This window comes from Sceloporus occidentalis, unplaced genomic scaffold (genome assembly GCF_023333645.1).
Source record: "Sceloporus occidentalis isolate IW3139 unplaced genomic scaffold, rSceOcc1.0.p SCAF_388, whole genome shotgun sequence".
Lineage (NCBI taxonomy): Eukaryota > Metazoa > Chordata > Lepidosauria > Squamata > Phrynosomatidae > Sceloporus > Sceloporus occidentalis.
This window is the reverse complement of record NW_028317368.1, coordinates 203,096-223,605: the sequence shown is the minus strand read 5'-3', so window position 1 is coordinate 223,605 and position 20,510 is coordinate 203,096. Positions and strand designations below refer to the sequence as shown.

The following is a 20,510-nucleotide window of genomic DNA, read 5'->3' as shown; positions in this document are numbered from 1 at the left end:
AAGAAAAAGGTGAAAATTTAGTAGTAAAATCTTTTTATGGACTTTCAAAAACTTGATTAAGCTATCGGTATGTAGATAAAAGGAATAATGAGATGAAAACTCTAATACAGTGCATTTGAAATATCTCCTGAATATACAAGTATTGCCTTACCAATGAGATCACCCAAGTAATTATGTTTTCATTTAATTGTATGCAAATCTCTATATGTGCAGAATCCATAATGACCACATGCCGTGAAGCTCATTAAAACATTGGAAAAGTGTGTGGTTTGCCAAGGGATGGATGAATAGATAGATAGATATGGAATGGTTACTGTGATGTCAGTTATTAAGAGTAGCATAGAGTATAATTAACCCAATTAACACATTATTATGTGGCTTTTAATGATACATTCTACAGGCTCTATTATGTTACCTGCATTGTACTTAGATAACATAAAAGAGAGTAGAATACCTGTATGTCTGTAATGATTTGTCAAAGGAAGTTGTTAACAGGGATACCTTCTCAATAGAAAGTTCACCCTCAAATTTGTTGAATATATTTATTATTATTTTTTTTAAATCACAAACAAACTTTTTTTCTCCACGAGAAGGATGTAGATTTTTTTTTCTTATCTAAACTAAAGATTTTGGATAACATGTGTTGCTTTACCATCTAACCTCTGTAAACAGTCTGATCTGACATTTATTACAGTTTTAGTGACATATGTCTGGGGAGATAGCACATATAACAATTTATTTTTTATTTTCATGAAGTTAAAAGGTTAACATTTTAGTAATAATGGTTGGTTATACAATTTGATTTAGAGCTAGCTTTTGAAAAAAGAAAACAATCCTGGGTGTGTCTAGCAAAATGTAACCCAATTAGTTGATTTAGTAACTAAGGCAGCAATTACTTTTTCACAAAAAAACAGAGATGCGGAAGCTTCTCTTTCTCCAGGAATCTATCTGCAATAGTCTGGCCTTTTGGAGAACGTTCGTAAAAGGTGGAGCCATAGCTCGGCCCATGGGGATAGTCTCTGCCCTCTAATCGAAGAAAAAGAGGCTGCGTGCAGATGTTCCTCCCATTTGAGGAAGTTCTCTGGGAAGCCTAGTTAATGGAGCTGATACCTGGGAAAGGCGGGCAAAGAAAAAAGACAGAAGAACAAGAGAGGCCAGAGAAGAAACAAAGCTGCGGCAAAAGAGAATGGAAGCCGTCGGTGGAGATGGCAGAGAGACATTGAGAGAGTGTGTCAGAGAGTGTGAGTTAAAGAGCGTGCATCGGGCATATTCTTGTCTGTGTCAGGGATGCGGGAGAAACAGCCGCATGTAGGTTGGACCTCTGATATACCACAATTTCACATACATTTTCATAGTTTTTTAAAACTGAAAGCACGCAAAAACATTAATAACATTTTCAAAAATACTCACCTACTGTCATTTGGCCAGTTAATTGCCCATTCTGATTTCTTGCATTCAATGTTACATTCCTGTCTGATTGTAATAGCAATCCACTGTCCTGGAAAAACATGTTTTAAAAATGTAGTTATAATAATTATTGTGGTTTAAATCACATGGTTTATTTGTCATTGTAATAGTACATTTACAAATATTAGATGCAATACACATGAAAATTGTTGTAAAACATTGCTCATTATTAAATTTATTTATTATTTAATAATATACATTTATATGTTTGTTTCTATTTCTTTGTCTCTATTTGGGAGTACTAGTTTCATGTATTGGTAATGTGCGAGTATTAAGAATATTTTTCACCTAAAAGATGATCAATTGAGTTAAAATCAAATATAACGCCATACTTTATTCTAATTAATAATTGCAATGCCCATCTATATCAGATTTTGTTGCAAATCAGAAACAATCTACAATAATATAAATGTAGATAACAGTATGTGTTAGCAGATACAAATAAGCTGTAATAAAGCTTACAATTAGAATATATTAAAGACTGCTATGAAATTAATGAACATGAGTGAGTTTGCCCAGGGGCAGAGGGGCATTTGCTACTCTGGCCAGTCCAAAATTGTTCAAATTGGGCCAGTCCAGTGAGTGTGCATGTGTTACTGTACTTTGTGTGTATGTGTGTGTGTCAGTGTAAATATGTATGAGTAAGTGTATGTAATGTGAGTAAGTATGTGTTAGAGTGAGTGTGTGTTTATGTAAAATAATCCTGAGATATCTCACCGCTGCTATCTGTACCAAATGTCTTTGGGTTTTCCTTAGCTCTTTTTATGCTTAATAATTATATATCACTTCAAAATCAATTTTAATTCAGCTTCTTAATCAGCGAAAATAGAATAATCTTGTTTCAAAAGTAAAATTTCCAGCCCGTCATTTATGTTTAACTAAATGTTAAACTAAATAATTAAGTCTAAAAATGACAGATTAATACAGTACATTGTCTTTTATTAAAATATGAGACATAGCTAGATTAACTTGCAAATTAAGCCATTTTCATAAATCCTTTTATTTAGTTTGATGTAGTAGAAGAAAATGGTTGTTGATAATGAACCTTGTTTATAAAAAAAATTATTTGAAAAATAACAAATATATCTAATGGTATGGAGTTAGTACGTTGTGAAGAGAAAACGGAAGTGCTGGATTAATGGCATCTTTCCCATTTCCAATTTCAACAAACCTAATGCCAAGATGCTATTAAACAATATTTTGAAAGAACATTTAATACTTAATACTATTTATTCTTTATTACATTTAAAAATTGACAACAAACATTAAATGCAAAGATAAATGGGGAACAAAAGATCTAGAAGGAAAATTAAGTGAGGAGAAACTGAATACCATAGTAAAATATTTTAAAAAGTGGTAAAAATTTGATGACTGTTTCAGAAATATGTTACACAAAAACTCCGTTTAATCTTTTCAATGCTTCAGGGCATTTAATTTTACTAAGGGTGTTTAAAATTGTCATTAATTGAACATTTAGTGTGTTACTTAGAATTGTGTATCAATTTTATTAGGAAGACGGTAATAATATGTTTTTTTTCATCTATCTGGTGAATTGGATAATATGAATCTTTGTGCATCATTAAAAAGCATCACAACTGCCACTCCTATTTTGTTGTTTTTTCATGCCATACATTTCACTTTAACTGTGTTAGAAATATTTAAAGCATAATTATCTAATCATTACATAATCATCCTGTCTATATAGGGTTACAACCTATCCAGGATTCAGGTTGACAATCAAATAATAAATAGTCTTGGGACATCATATATGACATCTTATTGTGAATTACATCTTTTAAAGCCATCTATGGTTTGACACAGCCACAATAGTATAGATGGGCTGGGAATGGGGGAGTCTGACACCAACTCTCAGCTTTGTTTCCTTACAAGATAAGAGCCATGCAGAATCTACTCTTATTGACCAAAACATATGCCTGTAAAAGGATCATATGCACACCAGGGAAATGGTTAGTGGCCGGTGGGTGGATATTATCAAAAGATCAGCACATTAAGTCCTATAGTGTGCGGCTGCCAGTTGATAATAAGCAGCCACACGCTATGTGAGTACAAAAACGTAATGTGCCACCATGTGTATTCATCTGGCAACTCTGGTAAGACCCTCTTTGCCACCAAGGGCCATGCAGAAAAAAGCCCCATTTGTCCCATTGCTAATCTGTCCTTGTCTCTCTCCACTCTCTTCTTCTTTGTGTCTTACTTTTATTATCCCTTCTTTCTTTTCTTTCTTTCTACTGAACTAAAGATTGTAGCTGTTGCCCATGTTCATGCCCCTGGTGTTAGTCTACCCCACACCCAGAAACAACCTCTCTGGAAATGTTCAGGAAATGCAAACCTGTATCTAGATGTTCTAATATTTAACATGTTTTAAGTGCTGACACATTTTAAATGCTCTATATACCAGTGATAAACTAACCACAAGTAGCATTCACTGGGCAAATACATTGTCACATTTCTGTCTCTCACTTGTACGTTTGCTATTATATTTATTAAGTTTTGCTAGAGAATGCTGGCTAAAAAGATCTGTCACTTCTGACAAACAAGCAATGTTTAAATAAGTAATAAAACTGTCTTTATGTAGTTTTTCTTTTAATTTTTTATTGTTTGTTTCTTAGGGACATTTTACAGATATGAAAAGCTTCAGAAATTCACTAAAATAGGAAAACATATTAAAATGCAGCAAGGTGCAAAAAAAAAGGTTTTGTAGACTGTGTAATGGGAGCCCATTAGTATTAATGATGCTCACAAATGGAATTAATGTAGGTTTGCTGGCTATTTTTCAACAACTCCTCCAGATACACACACATATTGATTAATTGGTTCACTGACACCATTAGTCTTGTGCTACGTGACATTGATTATCAATAATCTTTATTTTCAACTTCATTATGTCCATTTAGAATGACTACAAATTGACTGTAATAAAGTGGAAGCACTAGAGGCTGTAAGAATTACTGTAATTTAGTGACCCATTTACATTCTTTACACACCATTGGCAATTATATTCAGATCACCTTACAACAGAACTAACTGCTAAACCGCAAAATTAAGTCACAACAAAATATTTATGTACTATTATAATAAGGACATGTAGTTAAACATTTTACTACATTCAAAACAGCCATTTGTACATGTTGATCAATTTCTCTTTAATGTTATCTGCTTAAAAATCAGATTTTTGGAAGCAGCTTAAACAACAATTATCCTTAGAATAAATTCTGATTATTAGTGTTTAGAAGGTTTGTGAAAGTATAGGAAAGTGTTGTCTCTATCAGATGACGGTTTGTAAATACAGCCATTCTAGACAGGGGAGCCCAAATACCCTCTAGGGCCAGTCCAGAATTTTTTACAAAGGGCTGGTTAAACTGGCCCTTTGTAAACAACTTTCAACCAGCCCAAGGGAGGCATAACAAGGTTAGGTGACCCTGTGGTAAAAGCTGGACTGCTCATGCAAGCGCCAGAAAAAGAAGAAGCTGCAGGTGAGCTAAGGGGGTGATGGATGGATGGATGGATGGTGAAGTGAGTGAGTGAGATGGTAAGGGAGGGAGTATATATGAATGCATGTATTATGTTAGAATATATGTATAAGTTTGTGTGCTAACATGAAAGTGTATGTGTAATTCTATGTGAGCATTTGTGTGTTAGCATGAATTTGTAACTGTGTGAGTATGAATGTGTATGCATGTGTGTTAGCAAGATTGTGTAAGTGTGTGGTAGTAAGTATAAGTATGTGTGAGGATGTGTGTTAGCGTGAGTGTGTAAATGTACATATGTGTGCCAGTGCTTATGGGGGGGCAAGGGGCAGATTGGCCCACTTGGCATTACTTGCCTTGCGTGTCTGAAGGTGCCAGCCCTCCCTTGATTCTATGCCATCTTCAACAAGAAAGATGGAGGAGATTGAGACCAAATCCGAGGTGCTGAAGTTACCAAAAATTAAGAATATTATTCCTAGTAACTTTAAATGGCCAAATCTGTCCAAGAGATAATACTTCACAAATTGTGCTTAATTTAAATTTCTGCAAACTTCCCAGTGTTGGCTACCTTGAGCCCCCCTCTTCTAGGGGTGTACCTTAATTCAGAAGGCAGGGTCAGCCATGTATAGGGGTGGGGCTAGCCCCAGTTAGATTTTAGTGGGATAGGCAGGATTAGGCATGACCAAATAATGCCCCCTTTGACCTAGTTGTCCTCTGTCAAAATCAGAGGGGTGAACAAGGGCACTTGGTGCATATGTTGCTGGCTGCTTTCCTGCCCTTGCCTCTGAATCTTTAGTTTGTAGATGGGTGTCTCCAGCACTCCAGACACACTTATCTTACCTATATAAAACTGTTGCTCCCAAAATTCAAGGCTGTTTTCTTGTGACCTGTGGTTATGCTTTTTTTGTAAATTACCGGTTGCTGACCCAATTTACCTCTGGTCTGCATTTCTTGTAGATTTTCTGTTGCTGATTCGGCATGCCTGTAGCCATGCCTTTCTTGTGGAATCCCTATTGCAGATTCTGACACTGCTTTTCTTGCAGCTTCTCCACTACCCAGCTTGTCTTTGACCCTGACTCCTCTGGAGTGCCATGTCATCTGCTTCTGCATGAGGCTTCTAAAAGATTGGAAGTCAATCCCTCGGGGGAGTGGTTTCCCTGTACAAAGTCTTGTTTATGAATTCTGGATAAAGCTATTAAGTTTTCCTTCCCAGGCTAGCGCATACAAGTCAAGAAGCATCCTTAGGCAAAGCAGGTTGCATAAATCTAAACTATACATATACCAAGATCTGACTAATTTCCAACATTAACTGTTCTGAATATTAGCTATCATGTCTTTACAATATATATATATATATATATATATATATATATATATATACAATAAAGTAGAAAGATTGAATCCCATAACATCTAAGAAATATTTTGCTTCTTAGACAGGGAATCAACACATGCTTATTCGATTTATATCCTTTCCATATATTCATGCACTTAATCCAATATATTACTTTGCGTGGTAATATTAAAAAGCAAAGAATCCTCAAGCAAGAATCATAAAATAAATCCATAAAATAATTGGCATCTTTAAAGTAGCACTGCATGAGGCAACAGACTAGATTTAATGTAAGTGATAAATCTATCATGTGCAATTGAATAGAAATCCTTCCATAGACTGCAAGGGAAAAATCTGATTAAAAATAAGGGATACATTGCATCTTAGTTAATGAATGGAGCCAATTTATGTCAGTTTTTCCTACTACAGTGTATGGCAGGATTGATAATTAATTGTGATATATTAATCTCTGCACTGAATCCAGCCCAACGCTGGCAGGATATATCATTATTATTAAAATGTTTCTATATATAAAAACTTTTGAAGTATCACCCAATTGCAAATCAATACCTAAATCCTATTAGGAAATTATACTTTTTAACATCTGATTTTCCAGTGTTTATATTTTTGGTTATGGTATGAAGTTATGTGATAGGCCATACATTGAGAATAATTTGTTTTCATGGCAATAGCAATAAAGTCACATAAAAATCACTGTCACAATGTACTATATTAATATTTAAATATCAGTAAATCACCTTTTTTCTCTCATATGTCAGCCAGATGGAATTATTTTTTATTTCCATTAAGATACATTGAACATTTTATCTATATCAAGCTATCCCTTAAAAATGTAATTTTATAGCAAGACAGGAGGCTTTGTATTTTGCATCAAACCTTCTTTACTGTTAACCTCCAGCAGCAAACAGTTAACAGAAAAACAAGAAAAACAACCAATCAGAACACAGGAATAGTCTATAAATGTCAGAACATCCTGGAACTCCTCCTCTTTCTTTGCTGCTTAACCTCCAGGTAAGAACTTTCCTTTTATATATGCGTAATATCATAGATATTGATATATATCATTTTGTTATTATATATGGTCTCTGGTGATCTTTGTGGTCTATTTGGGGCTGTTTTTTTGCTGGTGCCTATTCCGTTTTTACACTCATTTATTTAGTCATTGTTCCCCTTATTTTATTTGTGTTTATTTCTTTATTTCCCCGGTCTTTTTAATTTTTCTCTCTCTACTTCTGTTTGTTCGTTGCAGGGTATTCTTACCTTGCTTCCGACCGTTTGCCCCGAGACCGCGTGGTCCTTTGCTCGTCTCTAGTTCTCGGCTGTCATTCACCTTGCGTGCCGGCTCTTCTAACGGCCGCGCGAAGTGTTCCCTCTCTGTTCGTTCCCCTCACGTTGTGCGGGTAGTACTCTTCCCGCGCGGCAGCCTCTTCGGCTCCCGCGGGTTTATCTTTTTCTCTGTTCTTCCTCGCCCGCGGCGCGGTGATCCTGCAGACTTGTGCTACGCCCGTTTTTCCCGCGTGTGGCGCGAGTCTCGGCCTTCACTGCGCTGCGCGCCCTTTTTTCTTCACGTTGGCCGGTTAGGCCCGGTCTTCTTCATGGCGTTTCCTTTCATTCCTTTTATTTTTTAACGGTTTTGCCTTTCTTTAGGCTTCGTTTTTCTCGTTAAAGGTTTTATTTTATATTATTATTTTGGGCTCTATATCATTAACCCTTGCAGGTTGGGTCTCTGGAAGTTTGTCCCTTTTTTTGTTCACATAGTTGCCTTCATTACCCAGTTGATGCCTCTGTATTCCTTTCAACACTACTGTGGATGACCATTTCAGTGCCTCAGGATTAACCCTCAGTTGTCATTAGGGGTGACCCACTGGGGTGAACCCCTGCAGCCACTACCGAGAGTGACCCCTGGCTGCTTATTGGGCCCCAACTCAAGCCTTGGAGTTGTAAGAGTCTTTATTTAGGGTGCCTGCCACCTAGCATTAGGGGTGACCCCCTCTCCGTGCCATTTGCCTCGTGGGTGAACCCCCACCCTCTCTATCCACGGGCGACCCCCGTTGGTTCCAGCCATATGGATATTATTATTTCTACTCACCTTCCTGTATTTGTGTTCTTTCTATAGACACACTTTGGTGAAAGATGGCTGAGGATTCCCAAGCTCAGATTCCGGCCGCCGTCCAGGCCTGGCTCCGACCTCCCTCGTTCATGCCGAGCTCTCTTCGCTGTTAGAAAAGGGTGCTATAGAAAGGGCGGACTCCCCTCAGTTCCTCAGCAACATTTTCTTGGTCCGCAAGAAGTCGGGGGATTTTCGTCCCGTCATAAACCTTCGGGCACTCAATCAATTTGTTGTGTACCGCCATTTCAAAATGGTGTCACGTTTTCACCCTTCGCTGGCTGGACTTGTTCTTACTTTGTGTGGCTCATTCCTGTTGTCAACCACTAGTGGCCGCCCTTGCCACTCAGGACCTCTCTGGCTGATTATCGTGTCCAGGTGCACCTTGCTATCTAATTAGCTCAGCCTTTATAAGCCTGCCCAGCCCTGCAGTCAGGGCCTTTGCATTGTAGTGTTATGACCGCTCTGCTTTGGCCTTGTACCTGCAACCTGCCTGTACCTGAGCTACCTGCCTGTACCTGAGCTACCTGCCTGTACCGTGAGCTACCTGCCTGTACCGTGAGCTACCTGCCTGTACCTGCCGTCAGCCCTGCCAGTGGGCCTCCGTACCCGTCAGCCCTGCCAGTGGGCCTCCTGCCATCAGCCCATCCAGTGGGCCTCCGTATCCGTCAGCCCTGCCAGTGGGCATCCTGCCTAGAGCCTTTCTGCCTTTACTTGCTGGTCATATCACCTATAGTAATACAGTACCTTTCCACATCTTCTGTTTGTACTGTGTTTTATTGCGCCTGTCCGTACCACCCCACTTACCGTCATGCATCGTGGGGTACAAACGGAACCCTTTGTATCACCTGCTACTGGGCTCCTACCCGACCTGCTTACCTGGGTCATGACAAATGGAGGGTATTCATCTCCTCCGCGACCTTCTCAGGGAGAACGGTTGGTTCTAACGCCTCGACCTCAAGGACGCTTACCTCACCGTTCCCGTTCATCGCTACGATCGGGGGTTCCTTCAGTTTCGCTGGCAGGGCCACGTCTGGCAGTTCACTTGCCTCCCCTTCGGCCTCAGCTCCGCCCCATGGTGCTTCACCAAACTGATGAAGCCGGTCATGGAGTTCCTTCGCGCGCGTGGTATCCGCTCCATCATTTACCTAGACGACATCCTCCTCATGGCTCAGGATGTCGCGTCTCTTCGTCGCAATAGCGACCTCACGGTTCGTCTTCTCCAGGATTTGGGTTTCATTATCAACGAAACCAAGTCGGTTTTGGTTCCCACGCAGACCATTCAATTCCTTGGGTTTTCGGTGGATTCGGTGGCGTCGGTTCTCAGACTCCCTCGCAAGAAGGTTCTGGTCATAAAGAAGGAGATTCGCAAGCTCCTTCGGTGTGGCCTAGTCTCCCTAAGGAACCTGGCCAGAGTCATAGGTCTTCTTTCTGCGTCCATTCAGGCCATCTTCCCGGGGCCGCTCCACTACCGGGCCCTCCAGCGCCTGAAGACACGACACCTCCGCGAGTCGGCCTCCTACGACTCCATGATCGCCTTGTCAGACGAGGCTTGGTTGGAGCTCCATTGGTGGTTGGTCCACATGGACGCGTGGAACGGCCGTGCCATTTTCGGGTCAAGCCCAGACTTCGTCTTAGACTCCGACGCCAGCCTGTCTGGTTGGGGGGGCTGTTTGCGGGGACGTGACTACCGGAGGTCCTTGGACCACGGAGGAGCGCGATCTCCATATCAATTGCTTGGAGCTCATCGCTGACTCGTTCGCAGCTTCCTGAAAGACGTCACTCATTGTTCCCTGGTGCTGCGCATGGACAACGTCTCAGCCGTCCGCTACATCAACAGGCTGGGGGGCTCAAGATCCAAGCTTCTCACGGAGCTCACCAAGGAGCTTTATCAGTTCTGCCTGGACAACCATCTGTCCATACGCGCGGAATATCTTCCTGGCAAGGAGAATCTCGTGGCCGATTGGTTCTCTTGCCATTGGAGGGACGTGAGCGACTGGCGTCTTCGTCCGGATGTGTTTCACTCTCTCCACCTTTGTCGCAGTCCACTCCTTCTGGACCTGTTCGCGTCCAGGGCGAATCGTCAGACCGACGCGTTTTTCAGCTGGCTTCCGGATCCGATGTCGTCGGTGGTGGATGCCTTCCTGCAGTCGCGGCCTCTCCAGGGAGCTTACGCATTTCCCCCATTCAACATGATCCTCCGGACTCTCCATTCGGTCAGTCGTCAGGGTGTTTCAATTCTCTTGATAGCGCCCCTGTGGAGGACACAGCCGTGGTTCCCGCTGCTTCTGGAGCTGTCGTGCACGGATCCTCTAGTCCTTCCCTCATTCTGGGATCTCCTTCGGGATCCGGAGGGGAACCCTCACCCTCTCATCCTCCAGGATCATTTGACTCTGGTGACTTGGTCGGTTTCCGGGGATCCTGGCATGTGCTGGGCTTATCGGAGTCAGCTCGGGATCTGCTCTGGGGATCTTGGGCCCCGGGCACCAGAAGATCTTACCTCCAGCCTTGGAACGCCTGGAATCGCTGGTGTCTGGTTCGACACTTTGCTCCCCTTACGGCACCTCTGACGGCGGTCCTTAATTTTTTGGCCCACCTTTTTTCCCTGGGTAAGTCCTACTGCACTATTAATTTGTTCCGCTCTGCCATTTCGGCTGCTCATGTTCCAGAGCGGGGCTTGGGTGTTGGTAGGGATCCGGTGGTCTGTCGTCTCCTCCAGGGTGTTCGGCTCTCCAGACCCCCGAGGGCTCGTTATCAATCCTTTTGGGATGTCTCCCAGGTACTCCGTTTTTTGGAGGACTGGTCTGACAACGATGGGTTGTCTTTCCGTCAGCTTTCTGCAAAGACTGCTCTCCTTTTGTGCCTTGTTTCTTTTCGTCGGGTGTCTGACGTTTGTGCTTTTGACGTATCCTCGTTCACGTTTTCTCCCGAGGGTGTTTCGGTTTCCGTTTTTCGTAGGAGTAAATACAATTCTACATCGGTGTCTTATCCTTATTTCCCCGATCGGCCACGCCTTTGTGTGGCTCGTTGTGTCCAATCTTATCTTGCCAGGTCGGCTCAGTTCCGGTCTTCCTTGTCGGGCCCGCTCTTCATCTCCTATGTGCGTCCCTTTCGCCCCGTCTCAGTTCCCACACTTTCCAGGTGGATTCGTTGGATACTCCTTTCGGCCGGTATTGAGGGCTCCTTCGGGGCGCATTCGGTTCGTGGCGCGGCCGCCTCTGCTGCGTTATCTGCGGGCTGCTCCCTCTCGGACCTGTTGTCTGCGGCAGATTGGTCCAGGGAATCTACTTTACGGACTTTTTATTTTCGGGCTCCGGCTCACGCTGCCTTGGTTTTGCTTGAGGGGCGTTAAAACTGCAAAATACGAAGCCTCCTGTCTTGCTATAAAATTAGGGATTAATCTAGCCTTGGTGCAGTATTAATCTAAATTTTATTAAAGACAGGAGGCGAGTATTTTCCCTCCCTTGCGTCGTAGCTTTTCCCCCCTTATTGTCTGGGTTTTTTGGTTGGTTTGGGGGTTTGTTTTGCTTGATTCATATTTTCGTTCTTTTATGACGGTATTCGTCTGTTTTTTGACATGATGGTGTTGCAGTGTTCCCGTGCCATGGTGTGTTACGTGTTTTTTCCGGGATGTTTCTTCCAGTTCGGCTAGTTCGCAAAGAAAGAGGAGGAGTTCCAGGATGTTCTGACATTTATAGACTAGTCCTGTGTTCTGATTGGTTGTTTTTCTGTTAACTGTTTTGCTGCTGGAGGTTAACAGTAAAGAAGGATTGATGCAAAATACTCGCCTCCTGTCTTTAATAAAATTTAGATTAACACTGCACCAAGGCTAGATTAATCCCTAATCATTACTACATCATTTTTGTTTCAACTGTCAGAGTATGCTTTATCAGTTAATTTCTCTATAATTTAGAATCAACATTTTTGTAAAAACAATGGGATATAGCAATTCAGTTATGTGACTTATCAGCTTTTATTACACTATACTAGAAACTATTATGGCAACCCCTTGCCTTTATCCGACCTCATGGTGCATTGTGTTATATGTTATATTTCCTAGTTTCTGACACTATATTTATATTGTATTGTACACAGCCTCATTTCTTAAAAACATTTTTGAACATGCAAACAAATCTGTAAATTTGCATGATCAAGGCACTAGATACATTTGTGGGTCATGTGGAGAGTGTATGTTCAATAAATAACGACAGACACCAAATTGGATTTTGAAAGGCCACAGTTTTATTTATGAAATACTGTGACACGTAAAAAACTTTATTCAAACTTTAAAACATACATTTTCTTAAACTTGTGTAACCTCCAACCTTAGCGTACGAACCGCCAGACTTAACCCTTTAGAATCAAGGAGGTTACAACCACAGACCGTGCGACAACTAAGTGCTTAACATCGATACCTCAACACAGGTAACTCACACCAACATGTTGCCGCGTACACCAACCACAAGCCGTAAAGCTGCACTAGCTCGTGGTGTAAACGAAGGCCCTCCCTTTCCCATGGGACCCTGCCCGTGGAAAAAAGGCCCACCATAACTCACAATAACCACGGATTCCATACCTCGGATGAAAACCGCGACAATTTCACCCCGTACCATGAATAAACCGACCATAAAACCTGACGGGAACCTCAGTTCCCCGCCACACCAAAAACCGTCAGAAAAAACACAAGGGAGGGTGGGAGGGAAACGCTTCTCACTGCCTCTCCTTCCTGTTTAAAGAAAAATGGTAGAGGGTCAGAGAAAACTTTTAAAGACCCTTAACCCCACCCCCACCATAAACTTTTGACCTATGGCAACCTAGCCATGAGGTGATCATGCCCCCCTAGCATGATCCAGGCCTGATCATGCGGCCCCTTCTTTGATGTTTGTGTCTCCGGGGCCCACTTTGACTGCAATTTTAAATTTCATCTGGGGTAAACTGATTACCCATCTTTTTTTGCTTATAATAAAATAATACACGTTTAAATATTTAAAGTATTCCTGCTGCTTAGGACATCTATTTTGAGAGTGCCTCTTGAAAAGAATGTAATTTCATTTTTGTATTTTATAAATTACAATTGTGTACTTACTTGGCATACGTGTTATGCTGTTAACGTTTTCTTTCCTGCAATATACTATTCTGAATTAAAGAATTATTTTGTTTGAATAGAGGCTTCATGAATTATGGAAATGTTTTCTGGAGCCTGGATACCAGATCTCAAACAAAAGAATGATTGTGGCAATCCAATGCAAATCTAACATGAAATAGAATTCTGAATTAGTGTGCGAATGCTAACTTCTGGATGAAAATCAATGCTTAGTGCTATATTTACTCATTTATAAATCTCTATTTGAGAAATAAATCTTTAGCACAGTAGGTCCTTTTTGATCATCAACAAGTAGGATGATGTCTTACCATTTCACTTAGACTTTTGTTCTGTAAAATTGTATTTGGCTAGGTTTCCACTTGGTTTTTTTTAGCTAAAAACGCCCATAAAAACGCCAATAGCGCCACCTGGCGTTTTTTTTGTGAAAAAAAGCAGCAGCCAGATGTTAGCTGTTCTTCAATAGGAAATCGCACAATGCCATATCCACTTGGTGTTTTTTTGTTTGGCGTTTTTTCAGTCCTCTTTGGCGTTTTTCTGCTTTTTTGGGCTCTGTGGCAGTTTTTCAAAATCGCAGCATGTTGACACTCTGGCGTTTTTTGCAAGGAAATCTTGGCGTTTTTCTCCAATAGAAGTCTATGGGAGAGAAAAAACGCCATGAAAAAGCCATGTGGGTTTATTGCCTTGGCGTTTTTTATGGCGTTTTTTCCACAGTTACAATGCAGAGGATGGACCCAGTATCTGTGTGTCCTACGAGAAATAGGCTGGAAACAAACAGTTTCACACAAAACAAAGTTCATATTGAATTCTACACCATTTGGAACAAACATGCCATTACAAACAAACACACGCGACACATCAACTGGATCCTGCGTGCCAAAAGCAACAGCAAACAATTTGCACCATCATTTGGGGCCAATCTTCCTAGAGGAGCAGACATTCGGAATAAAGCATGCCTTACAAACCACAGAAAAGTGACAAAAGGGTCCGCCGGGGCGTTTAAGTAGAACTCTACCAAGTAAATGACATCAGGGGGCAGATACTTGCCATTTATCCTAATCCCTTTTAGCTGGGTGAAACTTCTAACTTGTAAAGGCTGGAAAAACTGCCTAAGGTCAAAAAAAGCAATTTCCACAGAAAGGCTAAAACGCCAGAAAAAACTCCAGAAAAAAACGCCAAAACGCAGAAAAATGCAGTGGCAGTTTTCTTGGCGTTTTTCATCAAGAAAAAAAACGCAGGACAAAAACCCAAGTGGAAACCTAGCCTTTTCCATGTATTTTCTTTTGGCTAGGTTTCCACTTGTTTTTTTTTAGCTAAAAACGCCCATAAAAACGCCAATAGCGCCACCTGGCGTTTTTTTAGTGAAAAAACGCAGCAGCCAGATGTTAGCTGTTCTTCAATAGGAAATCGCAGAATGCCATATCCACTTGGCGTTTTTTTGTTTGGCGTTTTTTCAGTCCTCTTTGGCGTTTTTCTGCTTTTTTGGGCTCTGTGGCAGTTTTTCAAAATCGCAGCATGTTGACACTCTGGCGTTTTTTGCAAGGAAATCTTGGCGTTTTTCTCCAATAGAAGTCTATGGGAGAGAAAAAACGCCATGAAAAAGCCATGTGGGTTTATTGCCTTGGCGTTTTTTATGGCGTTTTTTCCACAGTTACAATGCAGAGGATGGACCCAGTATCTGTGTGTCCTACGAGAAATAGGCTGGAAACAAACAGTTTCACACAAAACAAAGTTCATATTGAATTCTACACCATTTGGAACAAACATGCCATTACAAACAAACATATGCGACGCATCAACTGGATCCTGCGTGCCAAAAGCAACAGCAAACAATTTGCACCATCATTTGGGGCCAATCTTCCTAGAGGAGCAGACATTCGGAATAAAGCATGCCTTACAAACCACAGAAAAGTGACAAAAGGGTCCGCCGGGGTGTTTAAGTAGAACTCTACCAAGTAAATGACATCAGGGGGCAGATACTTGCCATTTATCCTAATCCCTTTTAGCTGGGTGAAACTTCTAACTTGTAAAGGCTGGAAAAACTGCCTAAGGTCAAAAAAAGCAATTTCCACAGAAAGGCTAAAACGCCAGAAAAAACTCCAGAAAAAAACGCCAAAACGCAGAAAAATGCAGTGGCAGTTTTCTTGGCGTTTTTCATCAAGAAAAAAAACGCAGGACAAAAACCCAAGTGGAAACCTAGCCTTTTCCATGTATTTTCTTTTGGCTAGGTTTCCACTTGTTTTTTTTTAGCTAAAAACGCCCATAAAAACGCCAATAGCGCCACCTGGCGTTTTTTTGGTGAAAAAACGCAGCAGCCAGATGTTGGCTGTTCTTCAATAGGAAATCGCAGAATGCCATATCCACTTGGCGTTTTTTTGTTTGGCGTTTTTTCTGTCCTCTTTGGCGTTTTTCTGCTTTTTTGGGCTCTGTGGCAGTTTTTCAAAATCGCAGCATGTTGACACTCTGGCGTTTTTTGCAAGGAAATCTTGGCGTTTTTCTCCAATAGAAGTCTATGGGAGAGAAAAAACGCCATGAAAAAGCCATGTGGGTTTATTGCCTTGGCGTTTTTTATGGCGTTTTTTCCACAGTTACAATGCAGAGGATGGACCCAGTATCTGTGTGTCCTATGAGAAATAGGCTGGAAACAAACAGTTTCACACAAAACAAAGTTCATATTGAATTCTACACCATTTGGAACAAACATGCCATTACAAACAAACATACGCGACGCATCAACTGGATCCTGCGTGCCAAAAGCAACAGCAAACAATTTGCACCATCATTTGGGGCCAATCTTCCTAGAGGAGCAGACATTCGGAATAAAGCATGCCTTACAAACCACAGAAAAGTGACAAAAGGGTCCGCCGGGGTGTTTAAGTAGAACTCTACCAAGTAAATGACATCAGGGGGCAGATACTTGCCATTTATCCTAATCCCTTTTAGCTGGGTGAAACTTCTAACTTGTAAAGGCTGGAAAAACTGCCTAAGGTCAAAAAAAGCAATTTCCACAGAAAGGCTAAAACGCCAGAAAAAACTCCAGAAAAAAACGCCAAAACGCAGGAAAATGCAGTGGCAGTTTTCTTGGCGTTTTTCATCAAGAAAAAAAACGCAGGACAAAAACCCAAGTGGAAACCTAGCCTTACAGGGTTTAAATAATAAAAAAAATAAATTTGTATTTAAAACAATAACTAAGACATGGATTATATAGTTTTGGTTTGGGATGATAACCAAGCATAGAATTTAGATCCCATATCATACACTAAGTAAATAACACTAAACAAAAAGATACGTAGGCAAACTGAAAAGCCACAAATTGCTAATCTGTAAATAATAGGTAGGTGTAGATCAAAAATTCAGTCAACTGCTACTCAACCATTAACTTTATTTTGGTTATTTGAAACGTTATTTTTCTATAAAATAAACTAGAAGACATATAAATATCATTATGCAGCATATATATAAATATCATTATCATTATGCAGCATATATGCATGGATACAAATGGTCATTTTGTAAGTACCAGTCACTAGTGGTACAGGCATCTGGCTTGCTCAGGCCTCCATAAGGATCAGTTTGGTAGGGAGGGTCCTCCATAAACCCCCGATTTGGACCCCTGTGTTGGCTGTTTGATAAGAAATGGACAGAGCAAATTATCAGAGTTACAGTTGTACACAGAGCTGGCTATAAAAACTACCCTTTAATGCTCCTCCAATAATATTTATGATAAGCTTGTGATGTCATTATGATTGGTCTCAAAAAACCCCGCCGCTAATACCCTTCAGTTTCAGTCTCTGATGAAGCGAACAAGCTGCTGCTGTGTATCTGGGAGTTGTTGGTTGTTGTCAATCTTTAAGAATATTATGATTTAGCACAGAATTGGGGGATCTTTTATCACTTTAAGGAGGCCAAAATAATTATCTGCTGGGTGAATGAAGTATATGATTTAGGCTTTGTTAATGTTTTATTTTTCCCGCGTCATAGAGCTTACTTAAATTTTGTTATTTTCCATTTTCATTTTAAACAAAGCCATTACAAGATATGTTTTAAGATAAGTTACTACTTTACAAAGAGTTAATAAACAGGTAAAGGAATAATTACGAAAATGGAAATTAGTCCTAATATATGCCTAACATATATAAGGATCCCTTCCAACCCTGCAACCTCCAATTATGGCTGACTCCTTTCTATGAACAGTGGTAGTGGTGTTGGAAAACATTGCCAAACAGCAGTTCTTTCTTAAGCACTGAAGTAGTGGCTATAATGTTCGCTCTTATAAAAGTAAGTTCTTCTTTACTATTGAACAAGTTACCCTTTTTTCTAGGGCTTCCACATTGATTGACTGTGCTTTCATATTATGTTGCTATATCCATACAGGAGCCACTAAGATTTTCATGGATTGAAAACAGATTATATCCCAGGAATACCATTAAACACAAGGGACTGTATCTAGTTTGAGTTTGGCTTTATTAGCATATTGTGAAACTTTTGCTATTTTTTAATTTTGGTCTGTTTAATAATACTCTCCACAATACCTGGTGGCCGCTGTACTTAGATTATTTTGTAACCTCTCCTATCTGGAGAGCTTTTTAGAACTAGCTTTAACATATCACTTAGACTTCAGATTGTCATTATTTATGACATACCTGATATATCAATGTCCCACTGAAAGACGTGACTTCAAATAAATCTTACTTGCCCGTATTTGTTTATTTATTGACCAAATAAGAAGATGTTCATGGAAATATGCTGGAGGAATTCTTTGTTATATCTAAATAAACTTGATCAATCTTTCCTGTGTCGTTATTCTTTAATGGATGTGCAAACCAATCGTTTACATACTGTTGTTACTTATCAGTTACAGCTTTTTGTAACAAGGACACTCTCAGCCTTGTGCTCCCAAAGGCATTTACACATTGTTAACAGAAATGTATTACTGTTCGACTAATTTATAGTAGTTGTTGCCTAAGTGTAAAAAAAAAGTGCATTTTACTTAAATGTCACATTGAAGGGAAAAATTACTTCTAGGCTATCACTCTTCCAAGGTTTTGCTTATTTGATGCGAGAAAAATATGTAGCTTATCGTCAAAATCAACATGAAAATTGCGGAGTGTTTTTCTGAGGTAGGGTTTATGAAAATATTAGTTTCGAAGTAAAGTATCTTTGCTAAATTATATATCTATTTCAAGGGTTTAGGACTATGTTATCATTTCAAAGATATTCAACCATAACCAGCTATTTACATTCTATAACAACTTGTCATTTTGTCTCTGTTGTACTGAAACGGTAAGGAAGGTGTCTGCTGTGTTATGCATACACAATTATATTGAATGTGAACAGATATTTTTACAAGACTATAAATGTTGCTTTATACTACTTTGTTTCTGCATAATTAACTGTAAAAGTTCTAAACTAATAGGATTATGTATCTAATTTTCATTTAATTGAGTTTAGTGAACCTTCTGAAAAAAGCCATGGACTATTTACTTTCCACCTACACATTTGTGCTTGAAAACAGGATAAATATGTATTGCGCATTTACTTGTAGTGGGAAGGGTGGATTATTCTGATAATGGATATCTAATGCAATGTTTCATGCATTAAACCATTGAGTGTTTGCAGTCAGGAGATCATATATATCAAATGTATAGTTTTTATACATATATACAGTATATATGCACCGGCCAGCCACAACATTATGACCACTGACAAGTGAAGTGAATAACACCTATAATATTTTTATCATGGCATCCGTCAGTGGGTGGGATATATTAGGCAGTGAGAGAACATTTCATCTTCAAAGTTGATGTGTTAGAAACAAGAAAAATGGGCAAGCGTTAGGATTTGAGCGACCTTGACAAGGGTCAAATTGTGACTGCAGCTCTTATGGGGTGGCCAGGGCTCATTGATGCATGTGGGGGCCAAAGACTGGCCCCTGTGGTCAAATCCAACAGACGAGCTATTGTAGCTCAAATTACTGAAAAAACTAATGCTAGTTCTGATTGATAGGTGTCAGCATACACAATGCATAGCATAGCAACTTGTTGTGTATGGAGCTGGGTAGCCGCAGACCAGTCAGGGTGCACATGCTGAACCCTGTCCACTGCCAAAAGTGTCTACAATGGGCACATAAGCAAGATAAACGGACCATGGTGCAATGGAAGAGAGTGGCCTACTCTGATGAATCATGTTTTCTTTTACATCACGTGGATGGCCAGGTGTGTGTGCATCGCTTACCTGAAGAAAGTACTGCACCAGGATGCACTATGGGAAGAAGGCACACTGGCGAGTGTAGTGCAATGTTTTGCTGGTAAACCCTGGGTCCTGCCATTCATGTGGATGTTACTTTCATGTGCCACCTACCTAAGCATTGTTGCAGACCATGCATGGCCTTATGGCATTGCCCTCTTTCAGCAGGATAATGCGCCCCCATGCGTTCCCTGCCCATATGGTTCAGCTAAAAATTGGAGGGAATTTCTAATTCAGGAAAGAAATTTGTTGCCGAGTGCCCACATTCACTCTCTTTCTCTCTCTCATGCTCCCTAAATGTTTCCCTACCCTCTCTGACTACTTCCGCTTCTGCTGACCACTTCCGCTTTCGCATCTTGTTCTTCATCATCTATCTTCAGTCTTCAATCTGCTATCTTTATCCGCATCTCATCGGACATAATACAGCAGGAACTTCCACCAAAGAGGTGGTGCTTACGGTGATGTCCTTTCTCACATACTTCATGTCTGCTGTGAAGTAATCTCCCCAATCCTCGATGCCATATTTCAAATGGGGGAAAAATAATGGAGCTTTAAGTGACATCCTCCCCCCCGATTGGAGTATAGCGGACAGGACGTCAGAGCAAGTGCTGCCATATTGCCCGAGTTGAAATGAAGACTAAATGGTGGCGCTTTCTGTCACGTCCTCTTCCCCGATTGGAGTATAGGGAAGAGAATGTCACTGTAAACTCCACCAACTAGAGAGTGAATGTGAGAGAGTGAGTGAGAG

At 40.6% G+C, this 20,510-nt stretch overlaps 1 protein-coding gene across 1 annotated transcript in view; it reads right to left on the bottom strand.

Annotated features, from left to right (window-relative positions):
- LOC149273265 (zeta-sarcoglycan-like) overlaps positions 1 to 20,510 on the bottom strand; it is a 149,489-nt gene that overhangs the window by 31,244 nt on the left and 97,735 nt on the right. The window contains exon 3 of the mRNA XM_089506522.1: positions 1,411 to 1,498. Within this exon, the coding sequence (XP_089362648.1) occupies positions 1,411 to 1,498 (88 nt within the window). The remainder of the gene's footprint in view (positions 1 to 1,410; positions 1,499 to 20,510) is intronic.